Source organism: Knufia obscura (assembly GCF_036327395.1).
Source record: "Knufia obscura strain CCFEE 5817 isolate CBS 148926 chromosome Unknown scaffold_1, whole genome shotgun sequence".
Taxonomy (NCBI): Eukaryota; Fungi; Ascomycota; class Eurotiomycetes; order Chaetothyriales; family Trichomeriaceae; genus Knufia; species Knufia obscura.
The window spans coordinates 1,026,747-1,041,047 of NW_027042687.1; the positions used below are offsets into that span (position 1 = coordinate 1,026,747).

General features: G+C 51.2%; 5 protein-coding genes across 5 annotated transcripts; 2 read left to right on the top strand and 3 right to left on the bottom strand.

The window, feature by feature from the left end:
• Positions 1-170: 170 nt before the first annotated feature.
• On the top strand, positions 171-2,480 carry PMZ80_000382 (uncharacterized protein; the record flags this gene model as incomplete). The annotated part of the gene is made up of 3 exons (XM_064868833.1): positions 171-586; positions 630-1,065; positions 1,116-2,480. 3 exons carry the CDS (start codon positions 171-173, stop codon positions 2,478-2,480), a joined length of 2,217 nt encoding a protein of 738 aa, XP_064734330.1.
• A 2,080-nt stretch (positions 2,481-4,560) lies between these two features.
• PMZ80_000383 (uncharacterized protein) lies at positions 4,561-6,384 on the bottom strand (the record flags this gene model as incomplete). Its single annotated transcript, XM_064868834.1, has 3 exons — positions 4,561-6,059; positions 6,109-6,273; positions 6,327-6,384. The coding sequence occupies 3 exons, from the start codon at positions 6,382-6,384 to the stop codon at positions 4,561-4,563; spliced, it is 1,722 nt and encodes a 573-aa protein (XP_064734331.1).
• Positions 6,385-7,675: 1,291 nt separating this feature from the next.
• On the bottom strand, positions 7,676-9,952 carry PCK1 (Protein kinase C-like 1; the record flags this gene model as incomplete). Its single annotated transcript, XM_064868835.1, has 3 exons — positions 7,676-9,016; positions 9,393-9,669; positions 9,720-9,952. 3 exons carry the CDS (start codon positions 9,950-9,952, stop codon positions 7,676-7,678), a joined length of 1,851 nt encoding a protein of 616 aa, XP_064734332.1.
• A 917-nt stretch (positions 9,953-10,869) lies between these two features.
• PEX11 (Peroxisomal membrane protein PMP27) lies at positions 10,870-11,686 on the bottom strand (the record flags this gene model as incomplete). The annotated part of the gene is made up of 3 exons (XM_064868836.1): positions 10,870-11,032; positions 11,080-11,566; positions 11,620-11,686. 3 exons carry the CDS (start codon positions 11,684-11,686, stop codon positions 10,870-10,872), a joined length of 717 nt encoding a protein of 238 aa, XP_064734333.1.
• Positions 11,687-12,506: 820 nt separating this feature from the next.
• PMZ80_000386 (uncharacterized protein) lies at positions 12,507-14,204 on the top strand (the record flags this gene model as incomplete). Its single annotated transcript, XM_064868837.1, has 1 exon — positions 12,507-14,204. The coding sequence occupies one exon, from the start codon at positions 12,507-12,509 to the stop codon at positions 14,202-14,204; it is 1,698 nt and encodes a 565-aa protein (XP_064734334.1).
• Between the last annotated feature and the right edge of the window lie 97 nt (positions 14,205-14,301).

Here is a 14,301-nt window from a genome sequence, read left to right on the forward strand (position 1 = left end):
CAAACTCTTCGCTGATAGGCTGACGAACACGAGCTTTCGCTTAACGTCAAAGTCTCGACCATGCCCAGCAAACAGCAGCCGAATATGGCATGGGCGACAGCATTGACTGTCTGCCTGCATTGAAAATGGACAGTCACAACTTCGACATAGCTATGTGATGGCCACCGAACATGGCGGAAGCTGTCGCCAGTATCATAGGTATCGCGACCTTTAGTGTGCAGGTAGGGGAGCAATTGTACAAAGTCCGACAGCTGTACGAAGCGATCAAGACTGCACCTGAGGATATCACAGCTCTACTCCAAGACTGTGAACGACTCAGCAAGCTCTTGAGTCACAACGCGACTCAGTCAGCTCAGTTCGCAGGCCTGGTGCCTCCGAGCACGTCATGGCATGATTGCCAGGAGAGTTGCAACTCTGCACTCCGGAAACTGGAGGCGATTGCTCGGGAGCTTGATCAACAGATTGGCAAATCGCGGTTTACGGGCTCGGTCAAGACTTTGCTCAGACAAGACGCGGTCGCCAAACAGAAGAGTCGGCTCAGCAACGTTCGAGATGATCTCCTGCTTGCTCTGCAGTCCCTTAACATGTGTGTGCTATTGCCTTGTGGATTCTCCTCTGACATCACGCAGAGCCATATCTTACCGGACTCTTGCGCACACACTCGACCAGGCTGCCTTGCTATCAGCGGTACACGGCCTCCTTCAGCAGCAAGTGGCTCCTGCGCCGCTTCCGCCGCCTTACGAGGAGTCTCTAGCGCGTCCTGTCACAGACATCGTTCGCTTCGAGAGCCGTGGCACGCATGTGTCGCAGAAACATCTTCACGACCAGAGATCCTCTTCAGTGCTGGGATTTCAGTCTCGATGGCTGCGCAAAGCATGGCACTTCGAAACCCTCAGATCTTACGGTAGCTGGACTTTCTCTCTCAGGAGTTGGAACATCCTGGATCCAAGCGCTCCTATCCTTGAGATTATCCGCCAAGATGATCTTCTCGAATTCCGCAAACGACTTTCGTACGGTGCTATTACTCTGGACGATCGAGACCCCAGGGGCAAAACGCTGTTTCGTGTGAGTGCATCTCTATTGATGTCTGGCTAGCAACTAACCTCCTATCTTAGACTGTCTGCGAAAACGGTTCTACCGACATCCTCGAATACATTCTGAGTCGCGACGGCCGGCGTAACGAGTTGACCCTCCATGATGCCTTCGTCACTGGTGAGCGCCAGCAAGACTACAAAACGATCTTCGAAACTGGTGTGACATGTTATTGGTGGGCCTCAATCTTACGGTCGCACGTCAAACCCGACTACTTGCCGGCGTTCTCTCTTCTGCTGCAAAGCCTCGAGACAAGTCTCCTGATGTTCGATGATGACGTCAGTCCGACAGAGTATGTGACATGGCTTACTGGCAGCGGAGCAGCATTCTTGACATCCTGGCGCAGACAGTTCTCTGAAGCACGAATTCAAGAAGCCGTCGTGCTTCTGCGCCGGCTCTTCGTGCCAAAATACAGATCGCTGAATTTGCAAGAACGACTGCGGTGTGCTCTAGCCGTTGAGGACTTTCATCATTTGTGGCTGTTCTGGCACTTCCTGGACCAGGATGAGCTTGATCTGGACTGCCTTGAATCCGACGTGTTGCAAAGCAGATCTCAAACGATAACATCCTTCTATGCGGAACTACTGGCCAAGCATGATTGCTACTCCAGGCACGACAGTTACGAGAGGTGTACTTGCTATACACGGCCAGAGTCTGCGAAGCTTCTAACCCAGGCTTTGCAAGTGCAAGATGTGGACCGATCTTTGTACAGACACATCTCGCCAATCGTTCGTTTCCTCTCAAGCTTTTCACTGACTAGGTGGATGGAAAGACCTGGACTGGAACCACTGGTGGACGCGCTGAAGGCCGCGCTACGTCTGTGGCTGAATACGCTGCACCATGCCGGTGCAGATCTGGAAGCTTACGGCAGGAAAGAGCAAAGCTTCTTTAGGGAACACAAACAATGGGCGGCCAAGCTGAGTACTGAAAAGGCCGAGTTTCCACAGCATTCTTGGATCGTCAGACTAGTAGGTTTTGCCTACGGGCCGCACCCAGAAGATTGGAAATTCTACTTCGCAACCTCAGCAGACGAGATCAACCACACGCTCCTTCTCGAGCGTATCGTCCACGGAAAGAAGCGCCATCACTCATGTGATAATCCACTTGAGATGCCTGGTGCGTGGATTGAAGCGCAAGAAAAGCAACTGTGCAGCATGACACAACATTTCGCACGAAGTCGACGCAAGCGAAGAAAATGTTTACGCGCCATATCGGCTGAGGCGTGGCATGAGGACAGCGTCTTCGCAGATTACTGCCGCCATGGACAGTGGTATCGACCGAAAACACCGGCCCGACAACGCGCATGCTACGCCAACTGCCCCGACGACTCTTATTGCAAGCAGGATGAGATGATCGATAGGCAGGCCTTCCGCAGAGCACGCATCTAGCACCCCTCCATGAGGGTTACTGCGTCTATTTCCACCTTGGTCGTGTAAAATATGCGGTTCTGGTCAAAGTGGTCGCCAATGTCGTGATCAATCTGCACGTCATCAACTCGATGCTAACCTAATATAGCCGTCGCTCCCACTCACTGCTATGAAAGTGTCTCACATAGCTATCGTTACTATTGCCCTTTCATCCTCAGTACCACCGCTCATCGCGTTTCCCTCGTTACTACCATCGCTCCTTCCCTCTCACTACCGTCGCTCCTTCCTCTTCAGCCACCGTTCCTTCCGTATTACCTCATGACCTCCATCGCGCCTTCCCCTACAAACGACAGGAAACAGCGACCACTCTACCACGAGTAGCTCCACCCACCGGTACCGGCCTCACCTGCAGCTAGGTCACCAAGAACTCGAATGGCAGAACCGTCGCGTCAATCCAGGAGCTCCATGGATAGCAAGGCGTAGATGAACTACGTACGACCTATCAACCAGGAAGGCGCTGATCTGTTATGGTCAGGGGGAAGGCACGACCTCGTACACCTCGTATTAGTGAAGGCAGCTACGAACGTGTCCTCGACGGCACGCCAGGCACGATCTGGCAAGCACGAAATGTGCGACTCAGCCACTGCAGCAACGAACAAAACACGACCTAGTAAAGCATGAAAGGAAGGAAGGCCCTACCCTGTGCGGAAGGAAGGCACGACCAAGAGAGTACCAAAGGAAGGCACGACCCAACATACACAGAAGGCACGATCCAGAGAATATGGATGGAAGGCACGAATTGGAGACTATGGAAGGAAGGCACGACCCACAAAGTACCAAGTGAAGGCACGACCACCAGCGATAGAAGGCGCGACCCATTCACGACCGCAATCAAGGAAGGTGCAACCCGAGCGTCAGCAACCAAGGAAATCACGACCCACCACGGACAGAAGGCGCGACCTTGTCTTTTCCGAGTCAGACGGCAGCCGCGACCCGTCCTAGCCTGGCCAAGGAGGAAGGTACGACCGAGTAGAGTGAACAAGGGCAGGGCAGGCGCAACCCATCCACTAAGGTAGTCAAGGGAGGTGCTTTCCACGGTAACTAACTTAATCAAGGAAGGCACGACTGATGCAGAGTACAGCCGGAAGGTGCGATTAAGAGATCTTCATGGGAGAAAGGCGCGACCCGTCCGTCCGGGCAGAGGAGGAAGGTACGACTGGTAATGAAGGTAGGTACGATCGGGTAGAGTAACAAGGGCAGGCGCAACCCATCCACTAGTCAAGGTCCAGGAAGGTGCCACACACGCGTAATTAACCAAGGAAGGCGCGATCGGTTGAGAGTACAGACTGAAGGTGCGACCAAAGATTTTTGATGGGAAGGCGCGACCTACGGTCAGGCAGGTACGACCTACATCAGTCCTGGTGAGGACAAGGAGAGTTGCGAGCAAGACTTGTGACTGGAGGAAGGAAGGTAGGACCCAGCTCGACCGCTATGTTATAGGGGAAGGCGCGATCCGGATATGTTACGAGGAAGGCACGGTTGGCTAGATACAAACTAAGGCAGGTGCGGTCTAGATGAAAGCAACAGAAGGAGCGATCCGGCAAAGAACGGTGTAGTAAGGAACAATCGGATACTGTAAGTAAGTCAGGGGAGAAGTCGCGGCATGAAATCATACTCGATTTAGGACGGGTAACAGAAGGCAATTGGTAGAAGTAATGGACGTCTTAATCTGATCGATATGTACCTAGCGACTGTCCATGAAACGCCGTCGTCAGACCATATTTCACTCACTCGAGCGAATACTCTCGCAAAATAACCCCAATGTCTCAATAAATACTCCGAAACCCAGCCTCGCCCCTATGTACCCATGCTCTTCCAGAGCGTTTCCGACTCCTGTGATATGCATCGTTCGTTCGTGGGCTTCGTCATTCGTGCGTAGTATGTTCATTTCGTAGTCGTCCCCATCCCCTACCATGCGCCATCGATTTCCAAAGTTCTTGATGATTCCCAATCATGCCTTCTGATCTGCTTTCGTTCAATTGTACCCCTTCACACAAGTCTTGCTGTTGACTGTGGTCCGAGATTCCTCATAATAGTCGTGCTAGCGTGCCCATTGTTCATCCTCCCTCTCATCATCCAATGTGAATCCTCTATTCTCACCAAACTGATCAACGTCGGGCTGAAACCACATTGGATCCTCAAACGCCGCACTATTCCGCAACATCTGAGCTTTATTTGCTGCCGCTTCCTGCTCTTGCTGGGCGCTCGTCAGATGCGCATATTTCTGCGCTTCCTTGATGCTGTATGGTACTTGCGCATCGATGTACGTCGGTTCGTCGTCTGGTGATGGATGGGAAGTTATGCTGAAGCCTCGTATCGATTCGGGAGGGGTAGACACGGTATGTTGACTCCGAGGTGGTGTAGGTTGCTGATGGATCTGTGGCTGGCTATGACTCGGATGATATGCGGCCTGCTGTAATTCTGGGGTCTGTGATTGTGAGTGTTGTGCGAAGGTCTGGCTATTTATGCTCTGCTGCTTGCTCTTTTGCTCGTTGATGAATTTGTCAATATCCAGATCTTTTAGATTTCCAGCAAGAGCGTTGCCCGCAGGTGTACCGAAGTAAGAGGATGCAGTGCTGAGTCTATGCGATTCGTTGTCGTCTGTCGCTCCAACACTGCTAACATCGTTCGAGATGGAGCTGATCGTCCTAAGAGTCGAGGGTCGGAACGAGTGCGGCGCCTCGTCGATTTCGGAAACCTCGCCGGGAGAGGAGGTGAAGCCAGAATTGAGCTGGTTGAGGTGTTCCATAGATGTTGCATAGGAGGGAATCTGGCTGTGGGCAGTGCCGCTACCCGGGCTCAAGTTGTATAGTGCCTTCATGCCATTCATGTCCATGGTTGGTGTGCCACACATGGTAGGCGTGCCATGAAAGCCGTATCTTGACCAATCTATGTACCCTAGCTCTGGAACATTCGGCGGACCGTAGTTATGGACGTCGTCTTGGGTTGTGAACCAGTGATCAGGTATTGTCTCGGGCAGGTGCGGTGCGCCAGGTTGAATGCTGGGGCTCTGGGCATCGAATGGAGAGTACGAGTAGGCATTCGGGCTGAGCGGAGGTATCTCAACCTGGAATGGAGGCATATTCATCGGATTGCTCGTCGGGGCAAGAAGCGGCGAATTATGTTCGGAAAGAGCCTGGCGCATAGGCTGGGCAATGCTGTGTACGGCATGGAGAGGAGACTCATGGTGGACCGTGGGGCGGTTCAGGAGTGGTAGGCTGTCTGTTGACCTTTGGGCCAGTTCACGATGGCCATGACCGTGGTGACTATTCGATCTCGAAGGTATTCTATATGGAGCGCCGCAATGATTGTGAGCGTCATTGAACTTGTGGACAGGCTTGTGGTGGCCATTTGTGAATACTGTAGGCTTCGAATCGTGGTTGTTTGCAATGGGAGCTCTGTGTTTCTGCGTCTCTTTCTCCTTTGCCTGATTCAGCATGTGGCTAAGTTCTTCGGGAACGGTGTCGAGGTAGGGCTCCTTCTTGAGAGAGCATGTGCATCGTTCGCCATGGCCACAGCAGCAGGCATTGGGAGGTGAGCCTGGGGAGAAGTCAGCATACACGGCTGAGTCGAATGGGAGGGTGCAAACCATTCTGCTCCTGTATGTCCTTAAGATGCGGGCAGTCCTCCTTGGCATGAGACTTGTCGTGGCACTCACACCGCACATGTTGAGAGCGGCTCTTGCGCAGAGAACGGCAGTGAGGACATTGCGAGACGGGTCGACCTTTCTTGTTCACATGCAGAAGTTTGCGATCTACAGTGATATGTCAGCGTGCTGTCCGAATCGTGTGTCAGCCATGCGGGTACTGACCTTGATGCGAACAAGCAGATACTCGATGTCCTCGGACGCATGCCTCGCAGGCATACTTCTCGCCGTTGATGATCATGTTTACTGTCAATGTCCGGGCAGACGCAAGTGGGTTCGGCCCAGTCGTTTGGCCGTCCCAGCTCGAAGATTGGAATGCTCTGGTTGAGTCGGGTAGAATGCAATACGTGTTTTGTGTTATGAATATTCAAATTCCTTGCTCCCAACACCAAACTGCAGAACGTAATAGGGTATCTCAGGTACTGTAAAAGCAGATGTCGTACTCGTAGTAAACCAACTCCAGCGTCGGAAAGCCAGCCCGCCCTCGGTGGAGAGAAAAGATCGAGGGTCCAAAGAAGAAAGCCACAAGCCACGTGCGAATAAAGTCGGAAGAAGAAATACAAAGAGATTCGGGATCAGTTTGTTGCTCAAGAGAACCAGTCAGGGTCAGCCATCTTGTATGTTCATGGTGTATTGTGTGCAGGTACCAGAGTCCAGGAAGGAAAGATGAAGTCTGGCTCGTCTGGTACGTGCGATTAGAATCTGCAGCGGCAGGGCTCAGTGGATTCGGGATGGAGAAACCAAGTGGATGCCAACACTTGCAAAGAAGATGCGTAAACTTGACTCGAAGCCGAGTGCCAATTCAGGCCTTTCACACTGCAAGGGCATGCAGGGCTATATGGTGCCAGATTCTAAGTAATACCTAGTCATGCACCCTACGAAGCCCACCTCGACGATCTATGATTGTGCGACCAAAGAATAGACACAAGTCGCTGCTAAAGTTTGAGCCTAACGCCGAACCGGACACCACCTCAACTGGATATGGTTCGAGCTTGCGACGAACAAATCCTGACTGATGGCATGAGTAAGCTACGATATACTCGGGTCGTAGATGTCACAAGACTCGTAAGCAGCCGGTAGTCGCCAGAAACAAGGATGACGTCGATGCCGCCCGGCCGTGAAGGGAAGAAAGGGAGTCAGATGTATCATTCAATGTTGCGCCGCCATCATGTTAGAAGCGGCGTTAAGTCTGTGTATGGATGGACCCTCGATTCCGAGTCTCATTTGATCGTGCAACATAACAGCAACCTCGGTGCATACCGACGTAGGATTATGTGACCTTGGTGCAGTGAATAATGACGCAGTACCGCACCCCAATGGCATCTATAGCATTGGCATTTCTGCAAGAGCTAAGCAATAAAAGTTCAAGCAACTCTGGTTCGTGTCAAAGAACTCTCGTTGTTTCCAAGCCGGAGCTACCAACGCCAGCTCAACGGCTTAAAGATAAATAGTGGTGCTGCAATATACAGTGTTGCGAAAATGTTCATCAGCCATCAATATCGTCTTCCACTTACACAGCAGGTCCTGCCTTGATAACCTCATCCGTAGCTTCACTCTGGTACTTCTCAAAGTTCTCCTTGAACAACGTGCCCAACTTGGTAACCTCCTCTCCGAAATCAGCAGAGCCGGTCCAGCTCTTCTTGGGGTTGAGCATCTCATCTGGCACACCGGGGCAAGTCTTTGGCACATTCAAGTTGAACACATCGTAGGTTTCATACTCCTGCTTGGCAAGCTCACCAGAGTGAATGGCATCAAGAATGGCACGAGTGTATTTCAGCGGGCATCGCTTGCCGCCGGTTGTGGCACCAGCACCTACCCAGCCAGTGTTGAGCAGCCATGCGTTGGCATTGTGGTGAGAGATCTTGTCGGCCAACATCTTAGCATATCTCATTGGGTGTAGGGCCAAGAAAGGCTGAGCGAAGCAAGATGAGAAGGTAGCTTGTGGTTCTGTTACACCATCCTCTGTACCCGCCATCTTGGACGTGTAGCCGGAAATGAAGTGGAACATAGTCTGGTTGGTATCGAGCTTGGAGATTGGTGGCAGTACACCTCGGGCGTCGCAGGTAAGCAGGATGATGTTGGTAGGGTGGTTATCTGATAGGCATGGAATCTTCGCGTTGTGGATGTAGTCGATCGGGTACGCGCATCGGGTATTTTCTGTCAACGTTGCATCGTCGTAGTCGACTTCTCGTGTTTCGTTGTCAAAGACCACGTTCTCCAGCACGGAGCCGAACTTGATAGCGTTAAAGATATCTGGCTCCTTCTCTGCTGACAGACCAATGCACTTGGCATAGCAACCACCTTCAATGTTGAACACGCCCTTGTCCGACCAGCAGTGCTCGTCATCTCCAATCAGTTTTCTCTTGGGATCGGCAGACAGCGTAGTCTTGCCGGTACCAGATAGACCGAAGAAGACCGTGACGTCTCCGGTCTCACCCTCGTTGGCCGAAGAGTGTAGTGTCAGAACATTGTGCTTGACTGGCATCTCGTAGAATAGCACGGTGAAGATACCCTTCTTCATCTCACCTGCATATTCTGTACCAAGGATGACCATCTCTTTCTCGGCAAAGTTGATAGCTACACTGGTAGCACTAGTCATACCAGTAGTATATCTGTTCGCAGGGAATGAACCGGCATTGTAGATGACATAGTCAGGGTGGAAGTGCTCGAGTTCTGATCGCTTTGGTCGGATAAGCATGTTTCGCATGAAGAGGGCATGGTAGGCGCGAGCGCAGACAACTCGGACGTTGATCCTGTATCTTTCGTCCCATCCTGCGTAGCCATCGACGACGTAGATTCGGTTTCGTGTGTTCAGGTAGTCAATCGCTCGTTCTCTGTTGATCTTCCAGACCTATTGAAGCACGAGTCAGTACACAGTAACGAAACACAAGAGACGGAAAGGTGCCGCAGATCGTCCGTAATGCTCCGATGACAGGGCCATATCTTGGCTCCCGTAAGATAATGGTCCACTCTGGTGATCCTCGGTTGTAAACTGCAACTGCGTCATTGCCATGTGGGGTGCACCATGGCAATTTGTCGTGTATTTGCGGGGAATTCTGGTGTTTGTGTCCCCAAAGGTCGGTTTGAGAGCAGGCTTCCTCACGTCCAGTAGGAGAGAATAGTGAGTGTGGCGTTTGATGGACGTCATGCTATATTGAGCAGGCTCTCCCACTTTTGCAGAACATCCTCGGAACATGCGCATACGAAGGGAAGTGAGGGCAGCTTACCTCTGTTGACATCTCCTTGTTGACAGGCCCCCACCAGACGTCCTTCTCGGAGCTTGGCTCTTTCACAACTCGCTTGTCTGAGGGTGATCGGCCAGTCTTTGTGCCCGAGTATGCTGTCAAAGCACCCGTCGAGGTCATGGCCGAACCAGTCTCGTAGACAAGTGCATCTTCGTAGAGAGCTGCCACGGATGGGTTGGCAATGATAGCTACACGGTCATAATCGATGTGAGCGTTCGAGTGTAGTTCTTCCTCGAGTTCAGTGTGTTCTCGAGATGGCCTATTCGATTGTTAGTTCATGGCTCATGTCATCTGGACGACGAAACCTACTGAACACCACCTGGGTGTAAGGCGGTCTTGTTGACGGATGCAGAGACCATGGTTGGTTTCAAATCTCTAAGTTGTCTCTTTGCTAATTCGGTACGAGCTTTGTCGTCACCTGGGGCAGGAGTAAGAGGTCGACCGGCAGCTTGATCGTCAGATTTGCCAGTATCAGAGGTACGAGTATCAGTCGTGCCGTTAACGTTGGAGAGATGAGATTTGAGCTCCTCGTGAGCCGACATGTGCGCAACGCTTCCTATGTATCACTTTCTCTTGTTATGCGGATAAGCCAAGCAGAAGGGCCTTTGCCGAATGCTTTCTCCACGATATCACGGGTCCGTTCGGGGCTGTGCCGTTATTGCAGGGTGATGATATTCGAATCGTTGTGATAGATTGAAATGTCCGGTCTGTTCCGACAGAATGACTAGGGTTGGTGAGGCAGGATGGTAGAGGTATCCAGAGACTAGTTTACTAGTGATTGGAGCACTTCTGTGAGAACGTCAGATCTCGAAACACAAGAGGTTTTTGTACTTATTTATTATTTTTGCTCGAGCTTCAAATGCTATGGCAAAGGACATACGGGATGTGACGTTTTGCAAGCAGACCGTACTGGCTCGCAGCCAGCTCCGGTTTCTCCCCCGCTTTGTTCGAGCCTAATACCGCAGCTGATGAACGGGAGTTCGAGGTGGATGTACACACAATGTACCAAGCTCCCCTCTTCGGATCTACAAATGACGAATGATTCTGCTTTGGCGAGCTTAGCTTTAGTCACAGGAATGCCGTGTAATGCTCTGACGGAACTCTATTCTCTGCTGTCTACGCGCTGCACTCTGCAAGAGTTAATATATTGATTCAATGATCCTTCATATTGGACGTGACCACTACTCTAGATGTGTTTCAGTATATTGAAAAGGTACCTGCAGCCAGTGTGGTAGTGCACTAACTAGACCCCACAAGGCCTCGAACGCCTGCTAGAACTTGAAAACCAGAGGGTAGCACTTCTTACCCACAGCCTGTTCCGATCATTTTCGTGGACTTGGCATCAAGCCAAAGGCTGAATTGCTGGAAGAAGTCCGGTAGATAGATGTCCGAACTGTTCCGAGAAGTCTTACGTTTCAATATGCTTGTGCCCCACCGTAGGGCATCAACTGCCGCGACTTCACCCGGTCTTTGCCCACACGCCTTGTACACCGAGCAGACTGCTCAATGTACCAGCCAAGCCGATGAAACCGTCGTCGAAGTTTGCATAGCCTAGAGCAGTCGATGGCACAGTCAAGTCGCAAAGGTCTGATGTGAGCTGGATGTTGGCGGCTTTTCGTTGTCTGCATATCGTTAGTATCAGTCTTGTCAAGGTCAAGAGAATACCTACTTTGCGATCTTCACCTTCTCCATCTTGCCGTCAGGGTCCTTCTCATCAATCTGCTTTGTCCTCTGGCTTAGCTGGTAAAGGCTGTAGATGCCGGCCAACGCGCTAGCAACGAGTCCAGTAAACCAGAATCGATAGGCTGTCGCCTGGAATCGTTTGGCGCTTTCGGACTTCCTGACGCCCATCGCATCGAGCACAGTCATCGTGTCGAAGAGCATATATCCGCCATAGCCGATTTGTCTCAAGGTCTGCAGATACTGGACGATCTTGTCTCCACTGCCCTGTTTCATGGCAACATCATACAGTTCTGACGCTGACCTGATGTGCTCAACAAACTTGCCCACCCTGAGTATCTTTCTGGTGAGTGAGAACTGATTCTTGATCGTTGTCCACGGCTGAATGGCGCTCGTAGGATTGTTTGTTCGGTATAGGTACCAGGCGTAAAATCGTGAAAAGTATTGAATTGTGCGTAGCACCTTATCTCGACCAACTGTAGGCGCATGTTAGCTTGGGTATCTCTCTGATGAGTAATGGGAGGCCCACCTGTGGTTGCGACATATCGCAGGTAGTGGGTGACCACAGGGTGCTGAACCAGCGCGTCGGCAACCATGATTGCTGTGCGTCGACTTGCTTCTCGAGATGGATTTGATAAATCGCTGAGCTGCACTTGTGAAACAACTCAAGGTTTCGGATACAGCAGCGAGACACAGAATGGCCTGTAAGCAGTATGGTAATGTTTGCGATGTAGTCTCGGATGCCTACAAGCAAGGAGATGGTCTAGAGATGATGCCGAGGCTTATGCTGAACCCGGTTTACTTTCCCCGAAGCACGTGCCATCACGGCCGTTATCTGTCACTTTAATCCGGGGTATCATTGACTGTCGTGGGGTCCTGGCTTATGGCGGTCTCAATGGATAAGAGGGCGTGAGTATAGACGTTGCTGTACTGGACAATCCAGATATAACGAGCTATTCTCCTCTGCTCCTGCTGGCGCAGTTTCTTCTTGCTGTCTTTGATCCATTAGAATTCAGCGATCGCGGAAATAGCTCGGACTTGGGGTAAACCACTAATCGTCAGCCCCATCCCCCGAGGTTGGTAGAGTCTAAGCTCATCTAGACTTCTACCCAAGTTTACGTGTCCAAATCACGATCTCTCTTTTGTGTTTGCTTCGGAACACGATATAGCCGTTCCGGTTTCCTTCTTCAGCTCATGAGTATTCATCTCGAGCGTCTGCCCTACTATATCGACAACTCTACTGCTCAGGCAAGGTGCTAGCACGTCATAATAGCTGAAACCACACCGAATATCTTCACGAGCTATTGTACCAGAAGTTCTTACCGTACTAGAATCTGGAGGTCAGTCTCCAGCGGCCACCAGCTCTTAGATCTCATCTCGTGACAATTGTCTTCGATCCCAGTCCCATCCAGAAAAATGCCGACCAAGTCGTCCTTTCCGGACGTCGAAATCCCTAGCCTGGATATGTGGGCCTTCATGTTCAACAATCCGGAGAAACGCAACTTCCCGGACTCCCAGGTCATCTATCGCAGCGCCACAAACCCGAAACGAGCTTATACCTTTGCCGAAGTCAGAAGTGCAGCCACAGGCTTTGGCGAGGGACTCCAGAATTTATGGGACTGGCAGAAAGGTGATGTTTTTGCCCTCTATGTACCGAACGACGTTGATGTTGGTCCTGTCATTTATGGTGTATTCTTCGCAGGCGGTATTGTCAGTCCAGCAAATCCTGCTTACAGTCCGGACGAACTGGCGTTCCAGCTCGGGAATAGTGGCAGCAAAGCCGTTATCACCACGGTACAGTTCTTGCCGAACGCACTGAAGGCGGCTGACAAAGTCGGCATACCGCGGGACCGCGTGCTGCTGTTAGGCGAACAGCGAGACAAAGATCACCGGGTGAAACACTGGACGAATATTCGGAAAACTTCTGGAGCCCTGAGATACAGGCGGAGAAAGTTGCATCCCGATAATGATCTTGCTTTTCTGGTATACAGCTCAGGGACGACGGGTTTACCGAAAGGCGTGATGCTGAGCCATCGAAATGTTATCGCAGACTTGTGTTTGATCCGTGGTGCGGTTGGGAAGTGGTATGAGACAGGAAAGGATAAGATTCTTGCTGTTTTGCCGTTCTTTCATATATATGGTTTGACTGGTTTGGTACATCAGCCTTTGCACCGAGGTATAGAACTTGTGGTGATGCCGGCATTTGATCTGAAGCTCTTTTTGACCACGATCCAAGAGCAAAAAATCACCTTTATTTATGTGGCGCCACCTGTTATTGTAAGGTTAGCAAGAGACAAGATGGTGGAAAACTATGACCTGAGTTCAGTGAAGATGATAACAAGTGGAGCAGCGCCTTTGACCCAGGAATTAGTCGATGCTGTGCACAAGAGACTCAAGATCAAGATCAATCAAGCATATGGTCTGTCAGAGACCAGCCCAATGACACACACACAGCCTTGGGACGAATGGTATGACAGCGTTGGGAGTGTTGGCAAGATGTTTCCGAACATGACTGCCAAGTACATGAGTCCAGAGGAAAAGGAGCTTGGACCCGGCGAGGCAGGCGAGCTGTGGTTGGCTGGACCAAACATTTTCAAAGGGTACTGGCAGAATGATGAAGCCACCAAAGATGCAATTGCCGAAGCCGATGGGCTGAGGTATTTCAAGACTGGTGACGTTGGTTTCCAGGATGAGAACCACAATTTCTACATCACAGATCGTGTGAAGGAGCTCATCAAGTATAAGGGATTCCAGGTCGCTCCTGCAGAGTTGGAGGGCAAACTCATGGATCATCCACTTGTCAACGATGTTGCGGTAATAGGTATTGAAGACAGGGAGATGCACACAGAGACGCCCCGTGCGTACATAGTACACGCCAAGCGGGCTGGCGAAGCAGGGAATAAGGAGACAGGTCTGCCAGAGTCAGATCAAGACAAGAAGGATGCCGAAGAGATCATCAACTGGGTGGCAAGTAAGGTGGCAAACCACAAGCGGCTCAGAGGTGGTGTACGATTCATCGAGGAGGTCCCAAAGAGCGCGGCGGGCAAAATCTTGAGGCGGATGCTAAAGGAGAGAGCGAAGAAGGAGCCGTCAACATCGAGAGCGAAGTTGTAGGGTGGGATTGGTGGTCTTCGACTGTATTCGTAGCGTGTAAATATCAATTTCAGCATTTGTTCGATGTTGTCTAGGTCAGGGTTGTGTACATTGTTGC